Source organism: Geotrypetes seraphini, chromosome 13, assembly GCF_902459505.1.
Source record: "Geotrypetes seraphini chromosome 13, aGeoSer1.1, whole genome shotgun sequence".
NCBI classification, from domain to species: Eukaryota; Metazoa; Chordata; class Amphibia; order Gymnophiona; family Dermophiidae; genus Geotrypetes; species Geotrypetes seraphini.
This window is the reverse complement of record NC_047096.1, coordinates 74,719,023-74,737,678: the sequence shown is the minus strand read 5'-3', so window position 1 is coordinate 74,737,678 and position 18,656 is coordinate 74,719,023. Positions and strand designations below refer to the sequence as shown.

Sequence of the window (18,656 nt, the reverse complement as noted above, 5' to 3'; positions counted from 1 at the left end):
ACTGTGTTTCCCTGAAAATAAGCCCTAGCAGGATTTTTGGGGTAGGTCTTAATATAAGCCCTACCCCCAAAATAAGCCCTTGTCCCGGGATTCACTGGCAGTTTCCCTTCCCTCCCTCCCATCCCTTGTGCAGCAGAATCTTTGAGCAAGCACCTCCCCCCAGCACCCCCTGCGCAGCCAAATCCCCATCCTTCCCTCCCTCCCATTGGTTCCCCGCCACGAGCCCTACTTAACTCCCTAATCAGCGTCGGGCCGGCAGCACTTTAAACAGGCTGCTTCAGCCTTGTCTGCCCATGAATTCACTCTGTCGTTATGCGGCAGAGTGAATTCATGGGCAGACAGGGCTGAAGCAGCCTGTTTAAAATACTGCCTGCCCAATGCTGTTTAGGGAGGTAAGTAGGGCTTGTGGCAGGGATCCGATGGGAGGGAGGGAAAGATGGGGTTTCGGCTGCGTGGTGGGTGCAGGTGCTCGGGGGGGGGCAGTGTTCGCTCAAGGGTTCTGCTGCACAAGGGATGGGAGGCAGGGAAAGGAAGCTGGCAAGGGTCCTGCTGCACATGGGAGGGATGGAAGGATAGAAGCTGGGTAAGGGTCCTGCTGCACATGGGAGGGATGGAAGTATAGAAACTGGGTAAGCTTCCTGCTGCAAATGGGAGGGATGGAAGGATAGAAGCTGGGCAAGGGTCCTGCTGCACAAGAGATGGGAAGGTGGGTAGGATAGAAACTTGGCAAGGATCCTGCTGCACGAGGGATGGGAGGGAGAGAAGAAAAGATGCACATGTGGGGGAGAGAATGGAAAGAAGAAGAATTGGGGTGAAGGAGAGGAAGGGAGAGATGACATGTACATACGCCGAAAATAAGGCCTAGTGCATTTTTGGGGCCTAAAATTAATATAAGACACTGTCTTATTTTGGGAGAAACATGGTAACTGGGGAGTTCATTCAGAGCAGTTTGCATGAGCTTCAAAAATGGTGTTACAATACACAAACTATGTGATGGGGAGAAAGGATGAGAGATGTTGGACCACTAGGAGGAGGGAGAAAAAGAGAGATAGGAAGGGAAGGGAAGACATGGAAAAGTTGACTTTGAGAAGAAAGCAGAAAAAAGGTGAATGTTAATGCCAAAGATGGATAAAGTGCAGAAAGGGAAGAAGAGAAAAACAGTCAATGGATAAGACACAATAGCACAGACACAAGGAAATGCAACCAGAGACAAGGAAAGGATGATTAGAAAAATAAAATCACCAAACACAGGAAAGGAAAATGATTTTAGTTTCAATTTAGGATTGAAATGTCATTTTTTTCATATGTTCACTGTTTTCTATTAAAAACCATCGTGAATATAGTGAAACCGCAAATAACATGGTGGGAGACCTGGCCTGTTCCTGAAGTAGAGGCAAAACATGGTGAAGAAAGTGCTGGGAATCAGCGATTTTCTCTGTAAACACTTGGAATCAGCGATTTCTCTTTGCAAGCTGATGTCATTTGGGGAGAGGAGCCATCAAGCTAAAAACCGTGAATAATCGAAACCGTGAATACGGAGGGAGAAGTGTATCACTTTTAAGATTTTGACATTGGTTCATATAATTCATAACTCTTTGACTTCCTACACTACCCCACTCCTTGCTCTGGGAGGTTTTGGTCGGTATGTTTAGTAGTGCTTTAGAAATATTTTAAAAATTAGGTTGATTACTGATCAAGTATAAGCATAGAAAATCTAAATTTTCCTGCATACCAATGTATTTAATGCATTTTGTTTTGTTTTCTTCTACCTTCAGTTGCAAACCTGCTGTTCTTGTAAAGTGCCTTAAATTCCCACCTGGCCCAGTGTCCTCACTGTAGCAGTGCCATTGATTTATTTGTGAGTATCTGACGTGTAACACCATGGCAGGTCGGGGAGCTGCGGCTCGAGCAAATGGACCAGCTGCTGGGAGCAAAATTTGCCAGTTTAAGCTTGTACTGCTGGGAGAATCTGCAGTGGGGAAGTCCAGCCTGGTGCTACGCTTTGTGAAAGGACAGTTTCATGAGTACCAAGAAAGCACAATCGGAGGTAAGGACAAAATACATCCCACTGTCCTACTAAACGGAATCTTTCTACGGAGGTCTTTTGGGCTACGTTTACTGCTGAGATTATTGCTGCCAAGCCATCGTCTGTGTAAATAGCACCACAAGGCTGAGATTTCTCCCATCATGCTTCTAGCCTCCTTATGTAAACGAGCCTAAGGGAAGTAGACTATTTTAAGCACACTGTATATTGACCATTTCTCTTGAAGAGAATAAGACTTATTGATGTAATACGCTGCAAATTTAGATTTTACCAGAAAACAACCTATTGGTCTTTGCCGTCGGCTCACTTAGTCTGTCCGCATTGCCAAGGATATACCGTAGACCAGTGGTCTCAAACTCGCGGCCCGGGGGCCACATGCGGCCCGCCAGGTACTATTTTGAGGCCCTCGGTATGTTTATCATAATCACAAAAGTAAAATAAAATAGTTTCTTGATCATATGTCGCTTTAGCTATAAATTTCAATATTATTATTAAGACTTAGCCAAAAGAAAAGATTTAGAAACTATAAAGAGTTTTACCTCATGCAAAATTGTCATTTCTTTAATAAGACATTAACTATTTTTTTCTGTGGCCCTCCAAGTACCTACAAATCCAAAATGTGGCCCTGCAAAAGGTTTGAGTTTGAGACCACTGCCGTAGACTCTGTTAACCGGAGCTCAAATTAACCAGAGCTCTCGAGCAACCAGAAAAAAAAATCTTAAATATTGTAATACTCTAAATGAAATCAATTTCTGGCAAAAATTTAAGTATAAACATGGCACGCCACACCTGCATGCCTATGCTTTGCCTACCACATATCCAGTAGTTTGTCTGGAGCAGTTTATGGTATGGGATATAGTATTATGCCTATAAGCAGCTAGAAACTACATTTTTCTGGCATTTGTCAATCCCCATGGGTGCCGGTTAACTGAGAGTCTCCTGTATTCTAAGAACATAAGAAGTTGCCTCCACTGGGTCAGACCAGAGGTCCATCGCGCCCAGCGGTCCACTTCCGCGGCGGCCCATCAGGCCTATGACTTGTGAAGTGGTCCCTGACTATTTCTATAACCTACCTCTACTTCTTTCTGTACCCCTCAATCCCCTTATCCTTTAGGAACCTATCTAAGCTAAATTATAGGGCCTGTAAATCTCATACCTTTTTCAAAATGGATGTCGTCCTTTGTTGTAGTCTTCCCTCGTTCCTTTATAGTTCACTCTTGTTTCCCATGTGCAGCCAAAGAGTCTCATAATCCAAACAACCATTAACACTAAAGCAACTGTTCATCTTAGATTTCCATGCCGTTAATTTAGTATTTAAATACTTTAAAATTTTCAGTCAACTCATCGATTTTAATATTGGTTACTTTAGATGATATGGTTCTATATACCAACACTGAGGGCTCCTTATACTAAGGTGCACTAGTGTTTATCCCAGGACAAGCAGGCAGCATATTCTTAACACATGGGTGACGTCACCGACGGAGCCCTCGGTACGGACCTTTTAACTAGAAGTTTCTAGTTGGCCGCACCGCGCGTGCGCGAGTGCCTTCCCGCCCGACGGAGGAGTGCGTGGTCCCCAGTTTCTTCGTTTCCGCGGAGCGAAGAAGACGCGTGTGTTTTTTCAACGGCCGTTGAAACCACTTTTTTGCCTTCCCGCTCGCGCTTTTTTCCTTATTTTTTCTTTCTTTACCTTCGGGTTTATTTTTTCTTTGATTTGCAAAAAAAAAAAAAAAAAAAACTTTAATTTTTCCCTTTTTTCTTTCGTTTTGCCCCGGCGGGGCCTGTTGCCAGTATACAGGCCTCGGGCTTCGATTTTGCGGAGGCTGTCTTCCCCTTCATGCCCCCGCAGGTCGGTTTTAAGAAGTGCCAGCGGTGTGCACGCCCGATCTCCATTACTGACCCACACAATTGGTGTTTGCAGTGTCTGGGTCCGGAGCATCGGGCGGATTCTTGCACCCGCTGTGCCACTCTTAAAAAGAGAACTCTTAAAAACCGAAGAATTCAACAAACTCTTCTCTTCGGCACCGAGTCGGCGATGGACTCCTCACCTTCAACGGCGGTACCTCAAAAATCGGCACCGTCGTCCTCGACACCGACCGACCCCGCATCGGCGTCGCTGGCGCCAGGTAAGCCGGCTAAGAAGCCTTCCTCTTCCCTCGAGCGCCCTCCAGTTACGGTGGCGACACCGTCCTTACCGGCATCGAACCGGTCCCGCAAACGCTCCGCCCCGATCTCGGTGAGTGCCTCGTCATCGGCCTCCTCATCGCCGGGGCGTGGAGCGGCATCTAAGGAACCGAAGAAAAAGAAAGCGGTTCCGATGCCACCCCTCGATGACCGTATCTCGGCCATCTTAAAGGCTCAACTCCAGGAGCAGTTGAAGAAACAGCTTGAACAACTGCTGCCCACTATCCTGGCACCGCTCCTTCCGGTACCAGACCGGCCCGAGCCCCGTACCGAGCCCCCGGTGTCCACTCCTTCGGTACCGGTGAACACCTCCATGCCGATCCTTTCGGCCCAACAACTTCATAGCGATCCCGTGGTTCTTTCTCAAGCCACATTGGATCCTCCTCGGCACCAGGCGGAGCGGCACTCTTCTCGGGACCGAGATAGACGCCGATCCTCCTCCCCTGGTACCGTTTCGGTGCGCTCTGGAAAATCTTTGTCCAAGACTCGCCATACCGCGCCCTCCACTCCGGTGTCTCGACATGCACCAGAGGTCCGGGACCCTGACTTATGGGAGGAAACTCCTCTCGGTACCGAGGAGGATCCCTCCTCATCTGATGAGGAACCATCGGCACCCGATGCCACCTCCAAACCAGAGCAGTCCTCTTTTACAAAATTTCTGAGAGAAATGTCTGCTGCCCTGTCACTTCCTCTAGAATCTGACTCAAAAAAGTCTCAAGCCTTTCTAGAGGCCTTAGACTTTGAGCAACCTCCTAAGGAGTTCCTCAAGCTTCCCGTGCATGACATCCTACGGGAAACATTCTATAAAAACTTAGAAAATCCCCTCACGGTACCGGGAGCTCCCCGTAAACTGGACAACCTTTACCGTGTCATTCCTATCCCTGGATTCGACAAATCCCAATTGCCTCATGAGTCCCTTCTGGTGGAATCCACCTTGAAAAAGACTCAGGGCTCCAGTGTCTATGCCTCTACCCCTCTTGGCAGAGAAGGTAAAACCATGGACAAGTTTGGCAAGAGGCTTTACCAGAATGCCATGCTTGCCAACAGGGCAAACAACTATTCCTTCCATTTCTCTTTCTATCTGAAACATTTGGTCCAACAATTGTCTGCCCTCCAGAAGTACCTTCCTGAGCGCAAGGTCCCATTATTCCAACAACACATCTCTGGCCTTCTCCAGATGCGTAAATACATGGTCCGCTCAATCTACGACTCCTTCGAGCTCACCTCTCGGGCCTCTGCCATGGCCGTAGCCATGCGTCGTTTAGCCTGGCTCAGAGTCTCCGACCTGGACATCAACCACCAGGATCGTTTGGCCAACGCCCCCTGTCTCGGGGATGAACTCTTTGGAGAGTCACTGGATTCCACCACCCAGAAACTCTCGGCCCATGAGACCAGATGGGACACCCTAATCAAGCCGAAGAAGAAGGCTCCGCCTACTCGACCCTATCGGCCTCAATCATCTTACCAGAGGAGGTTCTCAGCCAGGCCTCTCAATCCGCCTCCTCAACAATCTCGACGACCCCGTCAACAGCAGCACCATGCCCAGGCTCGATCTCAGGCCACTCAACCCTCCAAGCCTTCTCAGCCTGCTAAACAATCTCAGCCCTTTTGACTCTTCTCTCCAGGGCATAGCCAGTCATCCACCCTCGCTGCCTCTTCCACAGCCTATAGGGGGTCGTCTCACCATTTTCTCAAGCCGTTGGGAAGTCATCACGTCAGACCAGTGGGTCCTCAACATCATCCGCCACGGCTACTCTCTCAACTTCCAGACTCTTCCTCCGGACAACCTTCCCGTAGAGTCTGCTTCACACTCCTCTCAAACCCCCCTCCTCCTGAGGGAGGTTCAATCCCTCCTCCTTCTCAATGCCATCGAAGAAGTACCTCCAGATCAAAGGGGTCAGGGATTCTACTCCCGCTACTTCCTGGTTCCCAAAAAGACGGGAGACCTCCGTCCCATTCTCGATCTCAGGGACCTCAACAAGTGTCTGGTCAAGGAGAAGTTCAGAATGCTCTCCCTTGCCACGCTTTACCCTCTTCTTTCTCAACACGACTGGCTATGTTCCCTGGACCTCAAAGAGGCCTACACTCACATCCCCATCAATCAGAACTCTCGCCGCTATCTGCGGTTCCAGGTACTACACCACCACTACCAGTACAAAGTACTACCATTTGGCCTCGCTTCCTCCCCCAGAGTCTTCACCAAATGCCTGATAGTGGTGGCGGCCTTCCTCAGGTCTCACAACCTCCAGGTGTTCCCCTACTTGGACGATTGGTTGGTGAAAGCACCTTCATCTCAACTCGTGCTACAAGCCACTCATCACACCATATCTCTCCTCCACCTCCTGGGGTTCGAGATCAACTACCCCAAGTCGCACTTGCTTCCCACCCAGCGACTTCAATTCATTGGAGCAGTTCTGGACACCACGCTAATGAGGGCCTTTCTCCCCTCCGATCGCAAGCAGACCCTGCTCCATCTCTGCCGTCAGGTACTCATGCATCCCTCCATTCCTGCCCGACAGATGATGGTCCTCCTAGGTCACATGGCCTCAACGGTGCATGTCCTTCCTCTGGCACGTCTCCACCTTCGTACACCTCAGTGGACTCTCGCCAACCAGTGGTCACAGACTACGGATCTTCTTTCTCATCCCATCTCTGTGACATCATCTCTTCAGCAATCTCTCCAATGGTGGTTGAACTCCTCAAATCTTTCCAGGGGTCTACTTTTTCATCTGCCCCCCCACTCTATGATCATCACCACGGATGCGTCCCCCTACGCGTGGGGAGCTCACCTGGGAGATCTACGCACCCAGGGACTTTGGACCCCACAGGAGCGTCGTCATCACATCAATTTCCTGGAACTCAGAGCCATGTTCTACGCCCTCAAGGCTTTCCAACATCTTCTCTGTCCTCAAGTCCTCCTCCTCTGCACAGACAATCAAGTCGCCATGTACTACATAAACAAGCAAGGCGGCACCGGATCTCGCCCCCTTTGTCTGGAAGCTCTGCGCATCTGGACCTGGGCCACGGACCGCAATCTCTTTCTCAGGGCGGTCTATATCCAGGGCGAACAGAACTCTCTGGCCGACAATCTCAGCCGCATCCTTCAACCTCACGAGTGGACGTTGGACCCTCCGACTCTGCTCTCCATCTTTGCTCGATGGGGCACTCCGCAGGTGGACCTCTTTGCAGCCCCTCACAACCATCAGCTGCCCCAATTCTGTTCCAGACTCTTCTCTCCTCACCGTCTGGCTCCGGATGCATTCCTGCTCGACTGGAGGGATCGGTTCCTCTATGCCTTCCCTCCTCTTCCTCTGATGTTGCGGACCTTGTCCAAACTCCGCAAGGACAATGCCACCATGATCCTCATCGCCCCTCGGTGGCCTCGTCAACACTGGTTCTCCCTCCTGCTTCAACTCAGCTCCAGGGAGCCCATTCCTCTTCCTGTGTTTCCTACTCTACTTACACAGCAGAGTCAGTCTCTACTGCATCCCAATCTGTCTTCCCTCCACCTGACAGCTTGGTTTCTCTCGGGCTGACCTCTCCGGAGAATCTATCTCAACCGGTCCGCCTCATTTTGGACGCCTCCAGGAAACCGGCCACTCTCCAATGTTACCATCAGAAGTGGACCAGATTCTCCTCGTGGTGTCTCCGGCATCATCAAGAACCCACCTCTTTGGCGGTGGAAACTGTCTTGGAATATTTGCTCTCGCTGTCCAACGCTGGCCTCAAAACCACCTCCATCAGAGTCCACCTCAGTGCCATCACTGCGTTTCACGAGCCTATTCTCGGAAAACCCCTCACGGCTCATCCTCTAGTTTCCAGATTTATGAGAGGGCTCTTCAACATCAAACCGCCTCTCAAGCCTCCTCCTGTCGTCTGGGACCTGAATGTGGTTCTCTCTGCTCTCATGAAACCTCCGTTTGAGCCTCTTGCCACAGCTTCACTCAGGCTTCTTACCTGGAAGGTGCTTTTCCTAATTGCCATCACCTCTGCCAGGAGGGTTAGCGAACTGCATGCACTGGTTGCCGACCCACCTTTCACTGTTTTTCACCATGACAAGGTTGTTCTGCGTACCCACCCTAAATTCCTTCCCAAGGTGGTCTCAGCTTTTCACCTCAACCAGTCCATTGTGCTTCCCGTCTTCTTCCCTAAGCCTCACTCGCATCCTGGGGAACAGGCGTTGCACACGCTGGATTGTAAGCGTGCCCTTGCTTACTATCTTGATCGTACCAGAGCTCACCGAACAGCCCCTCAGCTCTTTTTGTCTTTCGACCCCAACCGTTTGGGTCGTCCTGTCTCCAAACGGACACTTTCGAATTGGCTTGCTGCCTGTATTGCCTTCTGTTATGCTCGGGCCGGTCTCTCACTGGAAGGAGCTGTCACGGCCCACAGAGTCCGAGCTATGGCTGCTTCTGTAGCTTTCCTCCGTTCCACGCCCATCGAGGAAATCTGCAAGGCAGCCACTTGGTCCTCAGTTCACACGTTCACTACTCACTACTGTCTGGATGCGTTCTCCAGACGGGATGGACACTTCGGCCAATCTGTGTTACAAAATTTATTTTCCTAATGGCCAACCATCCCTCCTCCCTCTTTGTTAGCTTGGAGGTCACCCATGTGTTAAGAATATGCTGCCTGCTTGTCCTGGGATAAAGCACAGTTACTTACCGTAACAGGTGTTATCCAGGGACAGCAGGCAGATATTCTTAAGTCCCACCCACCTCCCCGGGTTGGCTTCTTAGCTGGCTTATCCTAACTGGGGACCACGCACTCCTCCGTCGGGCGGGAAGGCACTCGCGCACGCGCGGTGCGGCCAACTAGAAACTTCTAGTTAAAAGGTCCGTACCGAGGGCTCCGTCGGTGACGTCACCCATGTGTTAAGAATATCTGCCTGCTGTCCCTGGATAACACCTGTTACGGTAAGTAACTGTGCTTTTTAGCAAACCACCCGCTAAATGAAAAATACTAACGCAAGCTCTATGGAGGCGTTAGCGTTTAGCGCGCGCGGCATTGTAGTGCGCTGAAACCTCTAGCACACGCTCTAGCCCTGAATGTTTAGCATGAAAGTTAGGGCTCCTTTAATCAAGCCGCGCAAGCGGTTTAACGCGGGTAATAGCGTGCGCTAAACCGCCGGCCGCGCTAGCCGCTACCGCCTCCTCTTGAGCAGGCGGTAGTTTTTAGCCAGTGTGGGGGTTAACGCGTGATGAAAGGTCACGCGCGTTAAACCCCGCTAGCGCGGCTTGATAAAAGGAGCCCTTAATCTTCTGTTTTTCTCAATCAGTTTTTGGGTAAATTGAACTGTAAGCCAGAGTATCACTTTGGGACGGTTTACTTCTCTCTTGGGATGAATGCTGTATTAGCTTTCCAGAGGGAAAAATAAATATATATGGAATTTTTCAGAAATACTTAAAGCCCACGCAGTAGCTTTGGGTTTCTTGAACATTTGCTCTAGGCAGATACTGGGTCTGTGATATTAATACAAGTTTGGTAAAAGAGGAAAGCCACAAAATTTCATTTTGGGAACAATCTTTGAAATATTTGTTGCAGAAGGAGTGGAGGAATGGCTTGGTGGTTAGTTCAGCACAACAAAGAGAAATGGGGAGACCCAATGATCCAAAGTGAAAACAACCCACCGATGAAAAAAAAAACTGGATATAGATGTTCTGGAGATAATTTATTAAACACTGGCATATAAAACCATGAAAATTCAATTTAAAAGTACAATGATAAAAAATACTGTGATGAAAAATCCAACCGGACCCTACACGGTCCGTGTTTCGGCGAACACGCCTTCCTTAGGGGTCCAATGGTGTGCAAAAGAATTGGTTTGAAAACAGTCTATTGTCTTTAAACATTTGAGCAAAGAACACCGCAGACAAACTGAAGTAGCAAAAAAAAATGCCAAGGTGGTTAGTTCAACAGGCTAAGAACGAGGGGACAAAAAGGGGTGAAGGAAGCAAATTTTGAAACCTGACAATGGCATTGTATCTGTATATCCCCTGCATCGGGGGCTGCATAAAAGTATCAAATTAAAAGTAATTTGTAGAAATCAAATAACATTGAGGGCAATAATACATCTTATGTTTGCAATAATCCCCCCCCCCAATAGATAAAGCAAGATAGACATGTAGATTAAAAATTAAACTTCAATAATGGTATTTTTCTTTGACTCTCAAGTAATTATACTATGTCAATGCTTGCAAGTTCAAGTGTATGCATATTATGTAAAGTTTTTTGTAGATACAATAATTCATATTGGATTTTATATCAGAATTTTGGATTATTTGGATCATGTTGCTATGGGAAGTAATGTATTACAGATCCAGTTATTTAACAATATTTCATTTTTGTTGATAGCTTACAGCAGGGCATTCAGCGCAGCTCCCTGCGCTAAAAAACGCTATCGCGGTTTAGTAAAAAGGGAGGGGGTATATTTGTCTATTTTTGGATAGTTGTTACTGAGGTGACATTGCATAAAGTCAGCAGCCTTGACCTCTTTGAAAACCCGTGGAATATAAATGATCATTAACATTTTCTCTGCGTACAGTGTGCTTTGTGTTTTTTTTTTATTTTATTGTTGGTAGATCATTTTGACTTGGTCATTTTAAAAGTAGCTCACAAGCCCAAAAAGTGTGGGCACCCCTGATTTACAGGTAATTTTCCTTCAGAGCTGCTGTTTATGTAATGATTTATACATCTATATATTCTTTTATATCTGTTTTATTTTTGTTTTATTTGAGTATTTTATTATGACATGGATGTTTTTAATGTTTCTGTAAGCATTTTATTCAGACCCCTGACACAGATGATACACCAAAATATGATCTGAGTCAGGTCTCAAAAGTTTTTTGTTTCACTCTTTGTAGCTGACTTCCCTTCTTTGTTACGTTGTTGATTTCCCTTTACTTGGTGTGTGTATAAGAACCAGGGAATGCAAGGTTTGAATTCCACTTTTTCCACTGATGCTGTTTGTGACATTGTCCAAGTCACTGCATCCTCCATTATCTCTAGATACCAACTGGGTCGGATATATTTCTGTTCCTGAATTGTTACAAGCTTTGAGCATTGGTTTGGAAAGGAATGAATTAAAGCCCTTGTATAAATAACAGCAACTTACCTTTCACAGTACAGTAGTACAAAGAATGCCACCTGTTAATATTCCAAGTTTAGATCCCTGTTTGGCTGTTTCCTGGGTCTGAACCTTATGGATTCTTTTCGTAGACCACGTGCAGTGATTGGATATGTATTGCCAAGTTAAACTCAGGAGCATTCAGGACAGCGTATTCTGAATTTTAAAAATGTTTTCAAAACAAGACTGCCTAAACTAATTCCAGTTGTTTATTCTAGCTGCCTTTCTAACGCAGACGGTCTGTCTGGATGACACGACGGTCAAGTTTGAGATCTGGGATACAGCAGGTCAAGAGCGGTATCATAGCTTGGCACCCATGTACTATAGAGGAGCCCAGGCTGCCATTGTTGTCTATGACATCGCTAACTTAGTAAGTACGGTTAGGGTAATAGACATTTTATTCTCTCCAACTCGATGGGTAATGGAAAAGGTTGACATTTTGTACGTCTGAGGGCAGAAGATTGAATGATACAGGATGAAACTTGGGCAGGTGGGGAAAATGTCAAGTCCAAAAACGAGCCAGACCAGATCAGGGCTTTCAGAGAAACAAGTTCCAGCTTAGCATAGAAACTTAACATAGGGAAAACCTAGCAGTTACAGGATTCCTCCTTTCAAGTTTCCAAGTTTATTAAAATCTTACTACCCCGCGCCATTAGCATTCTTTCTGGGTGGCTTACAATCTAAAACTCAGTGGTGCAATTAATAAACAAATATCAAACAAATCACATATTACATTACATTAGATTACATTAGTGATTTCTATTCCGCTTGTACCTTGCGGTTCAAAGCGGATTACATTGGAAGAGAGCTGGACATTTCCAGGAGGTTGCATTACATTGGAAAATTGCTGGTACAGGTTACAAATTGAGGATTCGTATTATATTACATTGGAAAAATTTCAGATTACAAAGATAATTCAGATTAGCATTACATTGGAAACAATTTCAGGTTGCGTTACATTGATGAATATCCGGCTTCCTTATATTGGTAGATATCTGGGGATATTAGGATACTGGTTGATTACTTGGGTATCAGGTACTTTTTGGGACGTTGAAGAAGTGAGCTATACATGGGAAGAAAAAGGAATAAAGATGGGATAGGAATGAGGGGGAGATTAAGTTGATTGAATATACTTTTTGAATATAAGTGTTTTGATTTCATATACATGAATATAAGAGTAAAAGGTTGAACTACAGTTTTTAGTAAAGAAAGATAGGATAAGTACAATTTTGTGTTTTGCCCTGCCTCAAAATGTACCTGCCCACAGCCCATCCACCTTTGCAAACTGTCCCACTGTCAACTATCCCATCATGTCTAAAAATTGTCCCTAGTGCCCCAAACTACACCACAGTTGCACACTAAGGGGCTTATCTATACCTATATTTCAGCTTCTTTCACTATGATAGTTTTCATAGTAGAATTACAAATTAGTTCTTACTGTGTACTGGCAGCTAGTATTTCTTGCTGTGGGCGGGGCCAAATGACACCACCGACAAACTTACATGCATACTTTGTGTCCACATAATTTAGTGGGGGCCCTTCGCGATGGACTTACATAGAAATAGACGTCAGATAAGGGCCACGGTCCATCTAGTCTGCCCACCCTAATGTCCCTCCCCTACCTTTGCCCTGTGAATAGATCCCATGTGCCGATCCCATTTGGCCTTAAAATCAGGCACGCTGCTGGCCTCAATCACCTGTAGTGGAAGACTATTCCAGCGATCAACCACTCTTTCAGTGAAAAAGAATTTCCTGGTGTCACCTCGTAGTTTCCCGCCCCTGATTTTCCACGGATGCCCTCTTGTTGTCGTGGGACCCTTGAAAAAGAAGATATCTTCCTCCGTCTCGATGCGGCCCGTAAGATACTTGAACGTCTCAATCATGTCTCCCCTCTCTCTGCGCTCCTCGAGCGAGTAAAGCTGCAATTTGTCAAGCCGTTCTTCGTATGGGAGATCCTTGAGTCCCGAGACCATCCGGGGGGCCATTCTCTGCACCAACTCCAGTCTCAGAACATCCTTGCGATCATGCGGCCTCCAGAATTGCACACAGTATTCCAGGTGGGGCCTCACCATGGATCTATACAATGGCATAATGACTTCCGCCTTACGACTGACGAAACCCCTTCGTATGCAGCCCATGATTTGTCTTGCCTTGGACGAAGCCTGCTCCACTTGATTGGCAGACTTAGGAAGTGGGAATTGTCAACAATCTGGCTTTTCCAGGATTCAGCTGAATTTTGCATGAATCCGAAAACGTTCTTATTTCAAGACGCATTTTATTGCCCGTGAATCTTCCATCACCAATTCACCCAACCACTTTTACGAAGCGACCTCGCCCCCTTCTTTTCCTTCCCTTCCCCTCTCTCTCACAATCAAACCTTTTTTTTTTCTTTTCTTTCTCTTCACCACTAATTATATCACTTCCCCCTCCTCCCCTCTTCAACCTCACTTTCATGTCTGTCATTGTCAAACGTCCTTAATGTTCACTTCCCCTCTACTCTTTTTTATTAATTTTACTATATAAGCATTATTTTGCTCCTATTTTATCTTTATTGTAAACCGGCTACATACCTGTTGGTCGGTATATTAAAAACCAATAAACTTGAAAGGTATAAAGGTGGCAGTCTGAACGTTCTTTCAGCATTTAAAACCTCCTATTCTGTAATTCATCGTCAATATCCTAAGGCGAGGTATTCTTCTACCTGCTGACTAAAAAGTACATAACATTTCTTGTTGAAATTCAAAGCGGTTGCTGAGAAAACAAAAATCTCTAGGAGGTTACTTTGTTTGCCTTGCCCTCTATGTACCATGTTGATGAATCTCACTTTTAGGCCAGAGTATGTTGAGTATGATTTACTGCTAATTCTTGCCATAGTACATGGCATTGTATCGGAGACCTTCCTTCTGGCGTTCATAAGATTTAATATGTATAGGGAACCTGCCAAGACGTGCTTGAAAGCAGGAAAAAAATAAGGAACGGAGCCAGCTCCGACTGTTCCTTTGATTTATGGTGAGTTCAGAGGTTTGTCTGTTTTGTGTTTCAATTTATTTATCAGGACTTGCTATACCGCCTTTAGCAGTGTAAGTCAAAGGGTTTTACAATCTAAAAACAATACAAAGAAGAAACGAGAACTTCAGTCATAGAAAAGCAATGTCCACCAGAACTCAAACATACTAGACTAAAACAGTTTGCAGGGAGTGTTGTCCGCTCCCAACTACTCCAGCCAGCATCACTCACCATAAGCCTGAAGGCAAAGCCAGGCTTTGGCAGCTCTCTTAAATTGTTTCAGGGATAGCTTCTATAATAGTGAGTTCCAAACAGAGCCATAAAGAAAAAAGCACTGTTGAGTATTCTCTAATTGGGCTGAACAGGGACCTGGTAAAACTAGCTGGTTGTCGTTGAGAGACCCAAGTACACGAGCGAGTGAATAGGGAATGGTAAGAGATGACAAATAAGCAGGAGTAGCTGTTCAGAAAACCTTACAAGTTAGCAACAGCCGGCAGAATTCAATGCAGAATACAACAGGCTCTGATTTCCTTAACTTACACAACAAATGTATAGCAGTATTTTGCAGCATTTGTTTAATTGGGAAATATGTCTCCCTCTTTCTGCCACATTTTCTTGGTCTGACTACATTTCTTTTCTCTTCATTCTGTGCCTAAAGTGGAGAGATCTTCATCACTTGGCACTGACACTTCTTTCAGTCGTTCTTGTGTCTTCTGATTTACCACTGTGTACAATTTTTTTTTTTTTTAATGCATCAAGCTTTGTTTTTGGAAGGGGACTATCAGAGCAGTGAGGGGAATCTTGATGGTATGTACTTGAACCTGTGGAGGGTCTGTGTGTGTGTGTGTTTTGCTGTTGCTGCCTGTTCTCTGCCCAGTGTGTGGCACCTGTTCCTGCAGGGAGTATTTACTCAGCACTTACTCAGTTGCCTGTTTCAGGTGGAGGAGAAGGGTGTGTAGTGATATGGGCATGAAACTTCGCCCTTCTGCTCGCCTATGCTGTGTGTTCTATGAGAGCTCATTCAAGCAGTGACTGCCTCCTCCTTGACGCTGTACAATGCTGCATATGTCTGATAGTGCTCTAGAAATAAGTTGTAGTTGTATGTGTAAGGAACACTTGTGCTGTTTCTGCCCACACTGCACTTTTGCTGTGGATAAATGGAAGATTTCAGCTTGTAGTGAGCATCTTAAAACCATGAAAATGCGAAATGTAATAGGATAGCATTTCATATTAAGCCAAGGTCCATTAATCCTGGTGGTACTCTTGTCTTTATCTTCTTCAAATTCGCTTCTGCATCTTCAGATGCTGCTTGCAGCCTTTGTTACATTCATGTGCTTTTTATCTTTGCCCTCTTCGAAACAATAGCAACAGACACAAAGTGCAAATTTTAAAAAGCATCCGTTGAAGGTATCTGCTCTGGATATGGTCCAGCTGCACAGCCCACATATAAAGCCTGCTACAGGTTCTTGGTCATTAAACAGAAGAGATGAGTAGCAAGATATTTGGTATAGAAAGGGGAGAAGCTTCCCTTTATTTATTTTTAATCAATTTTCTCCTTTGCTCTCTCCAGGATACATTTGCACGTGCCAAGAACTGGGTGAAAGAACTCCAGAGACAAGCAAATCCCAACATTGTCATTGCATTAGCGGGTAACAAGGCAGACCTTTTAAACAAAAGAGCTGTGGATTTCCAGGTGTGTGCTTCTGTAGCAGGATTGTTCCCTATTCTTAGAAAGCAAGCCAGCTTCCATTTTCAGTAGTATCTTTGACGCAACATAACGCATGAGGATTATGTAAAGGTGTTCAAAGCACATTAACAAGACACAAAAAGAGGAGGGACTGTTTGCATTAGTGATGGGTTGAAACAGACCGGGTAGAGGGACCTTGAGGTGATCGTTGTCGGGGGACCTTAAGGCAGCAACAATGTGATGAGGCAGTAGCTGTAACTAGGATGCTAAGAGGAAGTGATAAATATGTTGAGGTTTTGCCTAGTCGCTGCATGTCCGTAACCGTGGGAGCATTCAGTGAAGCTCGGCGTTGAGGGGAAATCCTTGAGAAAGCCGTTACTTGCTCTGGCGAAACATGTCTGATTTATTCCCCCTGGCCGACGGACCAAATGCGTTTAAAAGATAAATGTGATTGTCTCTGTTTACTCCTTAAAGTTTATTAAGAGTTATTTAAAAATTGACTTAAAATATATTTATAAAAAATACATGACTTATGAGGAGGTGGGTATATAAAGTTCAAGGCAATGAGAGGATAACAGAGCCTTGAGTGACACTTCTGAAGTCCTGTTAAAACACTCATGAGAATTTTTTGAATGTTATAATAGATATTTAAAAATAATTTATATATTCTGGGAAAAGGTAGATAATTCAGGCTGCATAGAGAGGCATATTCAGGAGAAGAAAAGGAGGTAACACGGCCTTTGTATAAGTCTTTGGTGAGGCCCCATTTGGAGCACTGTGTTCGGTTTTCGAGGCCATAACTCGCTAAAGACATCAAAATATTTGAGGCAGTTCAGAGGAAGGTGACAAATATGTTTGTGCCAAACGACATAGGAGAAGAGATTTGAAGACTTCAGTATATATATCCTAGCAGAAAGGAGAGATGGGGGATACAGATGTTTAAATACTTAGATTAGTTTGCATGTTATACTTTTTCTCAGATGGGGAAGCAGTAGAACTAGAGCTTAGGAGCAATGTCAGGAAATATCTTTTTTCACAAAAAGGGATGTATGTGGATGCCTGGAATGCCTTTGCATGGGAGGTTGTGAAGACAAAAATCAGTGACTGAATTCAAGAATGTGTGATAAACACTGTATAGAAAAAGGATGGAATCCAATTAAAGCAAAATTTAAATTACCTCATACTGGCGTGAGCTTTGACAGCAATGTCAAAGGTTGGGACATGAGACCAATGCTCGGACGACTTCTAAAGTCTTGATCCTATAAATGGCATAAATGGATTAGGATCAATAGTGGAGTGGGCTTTGATGGCAACTCTAGTAGTTGGGAACTAGGAATGGGCAGACATAAGAACATAAGCAGTGCCTCCGCCGGGTCAGACCATAGGTCCATCCTGCCCAGCAGTCCGCTCCCGCGGCGGCCCAAACAGGTCACGACCTGTCTGAATCACCAGAGGGGGCCCCCTTGCCACCTTGGTTTCCCATTGAGTCCTATCTTCCCATCGAAGTCCTAACCCTCCGGTCTTGCACATTCACGACCTGGTTGGGTTTCTATACTTATTACCTGGTTAGCTTTCTATACTTGTGTTACATCCCAGCACCTCTCTCAGTATCCCACAATCCCTTTATCCCTCAGGAATCCGTCCAATCCCTGTTTGAATCCCTGTACCGTACTCTGCCTGATCACTTCCTCCGGTAGCGCATTCCAGGTGTCCACGACCCTTTGGGTGAAAAAAAACTTCCTTGCATTTGTTTTGAACCTATCTCCCTTCAGTTTCTCCGAATGCCCCCTCGTACCTGTTGTCCCCTTCAGCCACTTCTATGGTTTGTGCCCCAGATAAGTCATGAAGAGACAGATTGTTTACCAGTATTTAATCATGAAAGTGGAACCTGTGCGGTGTGTCATATTCAACTCTGGGCAGATTGGGTGGACCGTACAGGTCTTTATTTTCCAACATTTACTATGTTACATACCCTGATCATTTTTTTAAAACATTCATTGCTTCTTTGAATTCCCTTTAGAAGTTTAATCAAAATATTGTATTACAAGTTGCATAAGCAAACTGCAGCCTAAGAGCAGAGAGAATAGATAGGGTAGTCAAAACAGCAGACAATTTAGGATTAACAGTACTTTGAGACATTTTAAAACTGAAAATAAAGCAAAAAAAATAAAACAACCAGAGAAAATTCAAGCACAGCTGTTAAGTGAATAATGCTCTCTTGCAGGAAGCTCAGGCATATGCAGAAGATAACAGTTTGCTGTTTATGGAGACCTCTGCAAAGACGGCGATGAACGTCAATGAAATTTTTATGGCAATAGGTAATTGGGTTTTCATTATTTCCATGATTTTATTATGTCCGATTATATCGTGTCACTGATGGCTACAATATCTTTGATCCAAATGCACAAGAGAAACATGCTTTCTCTGTGAACAAGCAGAATTGAATCCAGGTTCACTAATAGATGTCTTTTGGACAGTGGCAGGATGGAGCAGCTCTCCCAGAGCTCAGAACTAGAGAGAAGTTTGAGAATTTGCGGCTCTTTCCATGCCCAATAGTCTCCTTAATCCCCTCAGTGTTTTCCCACTCTGCAAAACAGACAAAAACCAAA

At 45.4% G+C, this 18,656-nt stretch overlaps 1 protein-coding gene across 2 annotated transcripts in view; it reads left to right on the top strand.

The window, feature by feature from the left end:
* Nucleotides 1–18,656, top strand: part of RAB5C (RAB5C, member RAS oncogene family) — a 40,386-nt gene that overhangs the window by 16,864 nt on the left and 4,866 nt on the right. For both annotated transcript variants that reach the window (XM_033917943.1, XM_033917944.1), the window contains exons 2-5: nucleotides 1,776–2,047; nucleotides 11,573–11,724; nucleotides 15,931–16,053; nucleotides 18,272–18,365. In XM_033917943.1, the coding sequence (XP_033773834.1) occupies nucleotides 1,882–2,047; nucleotides 11,573–11,724; nucleotides 15,931–16,053; nucleotides 18,272–18,365 (535 nt within the window). In that variant the 5' untranslated portion in view covers nucleotides 1,776–1,881. The remainder of the gene's footprint in view (nucleotides 1–1,775; nucleotides 2,048–11,572; nucleotides 11,725–15,930; nucleotides 16,054–18,271; nucleotides 18,366–18,656) is intronic.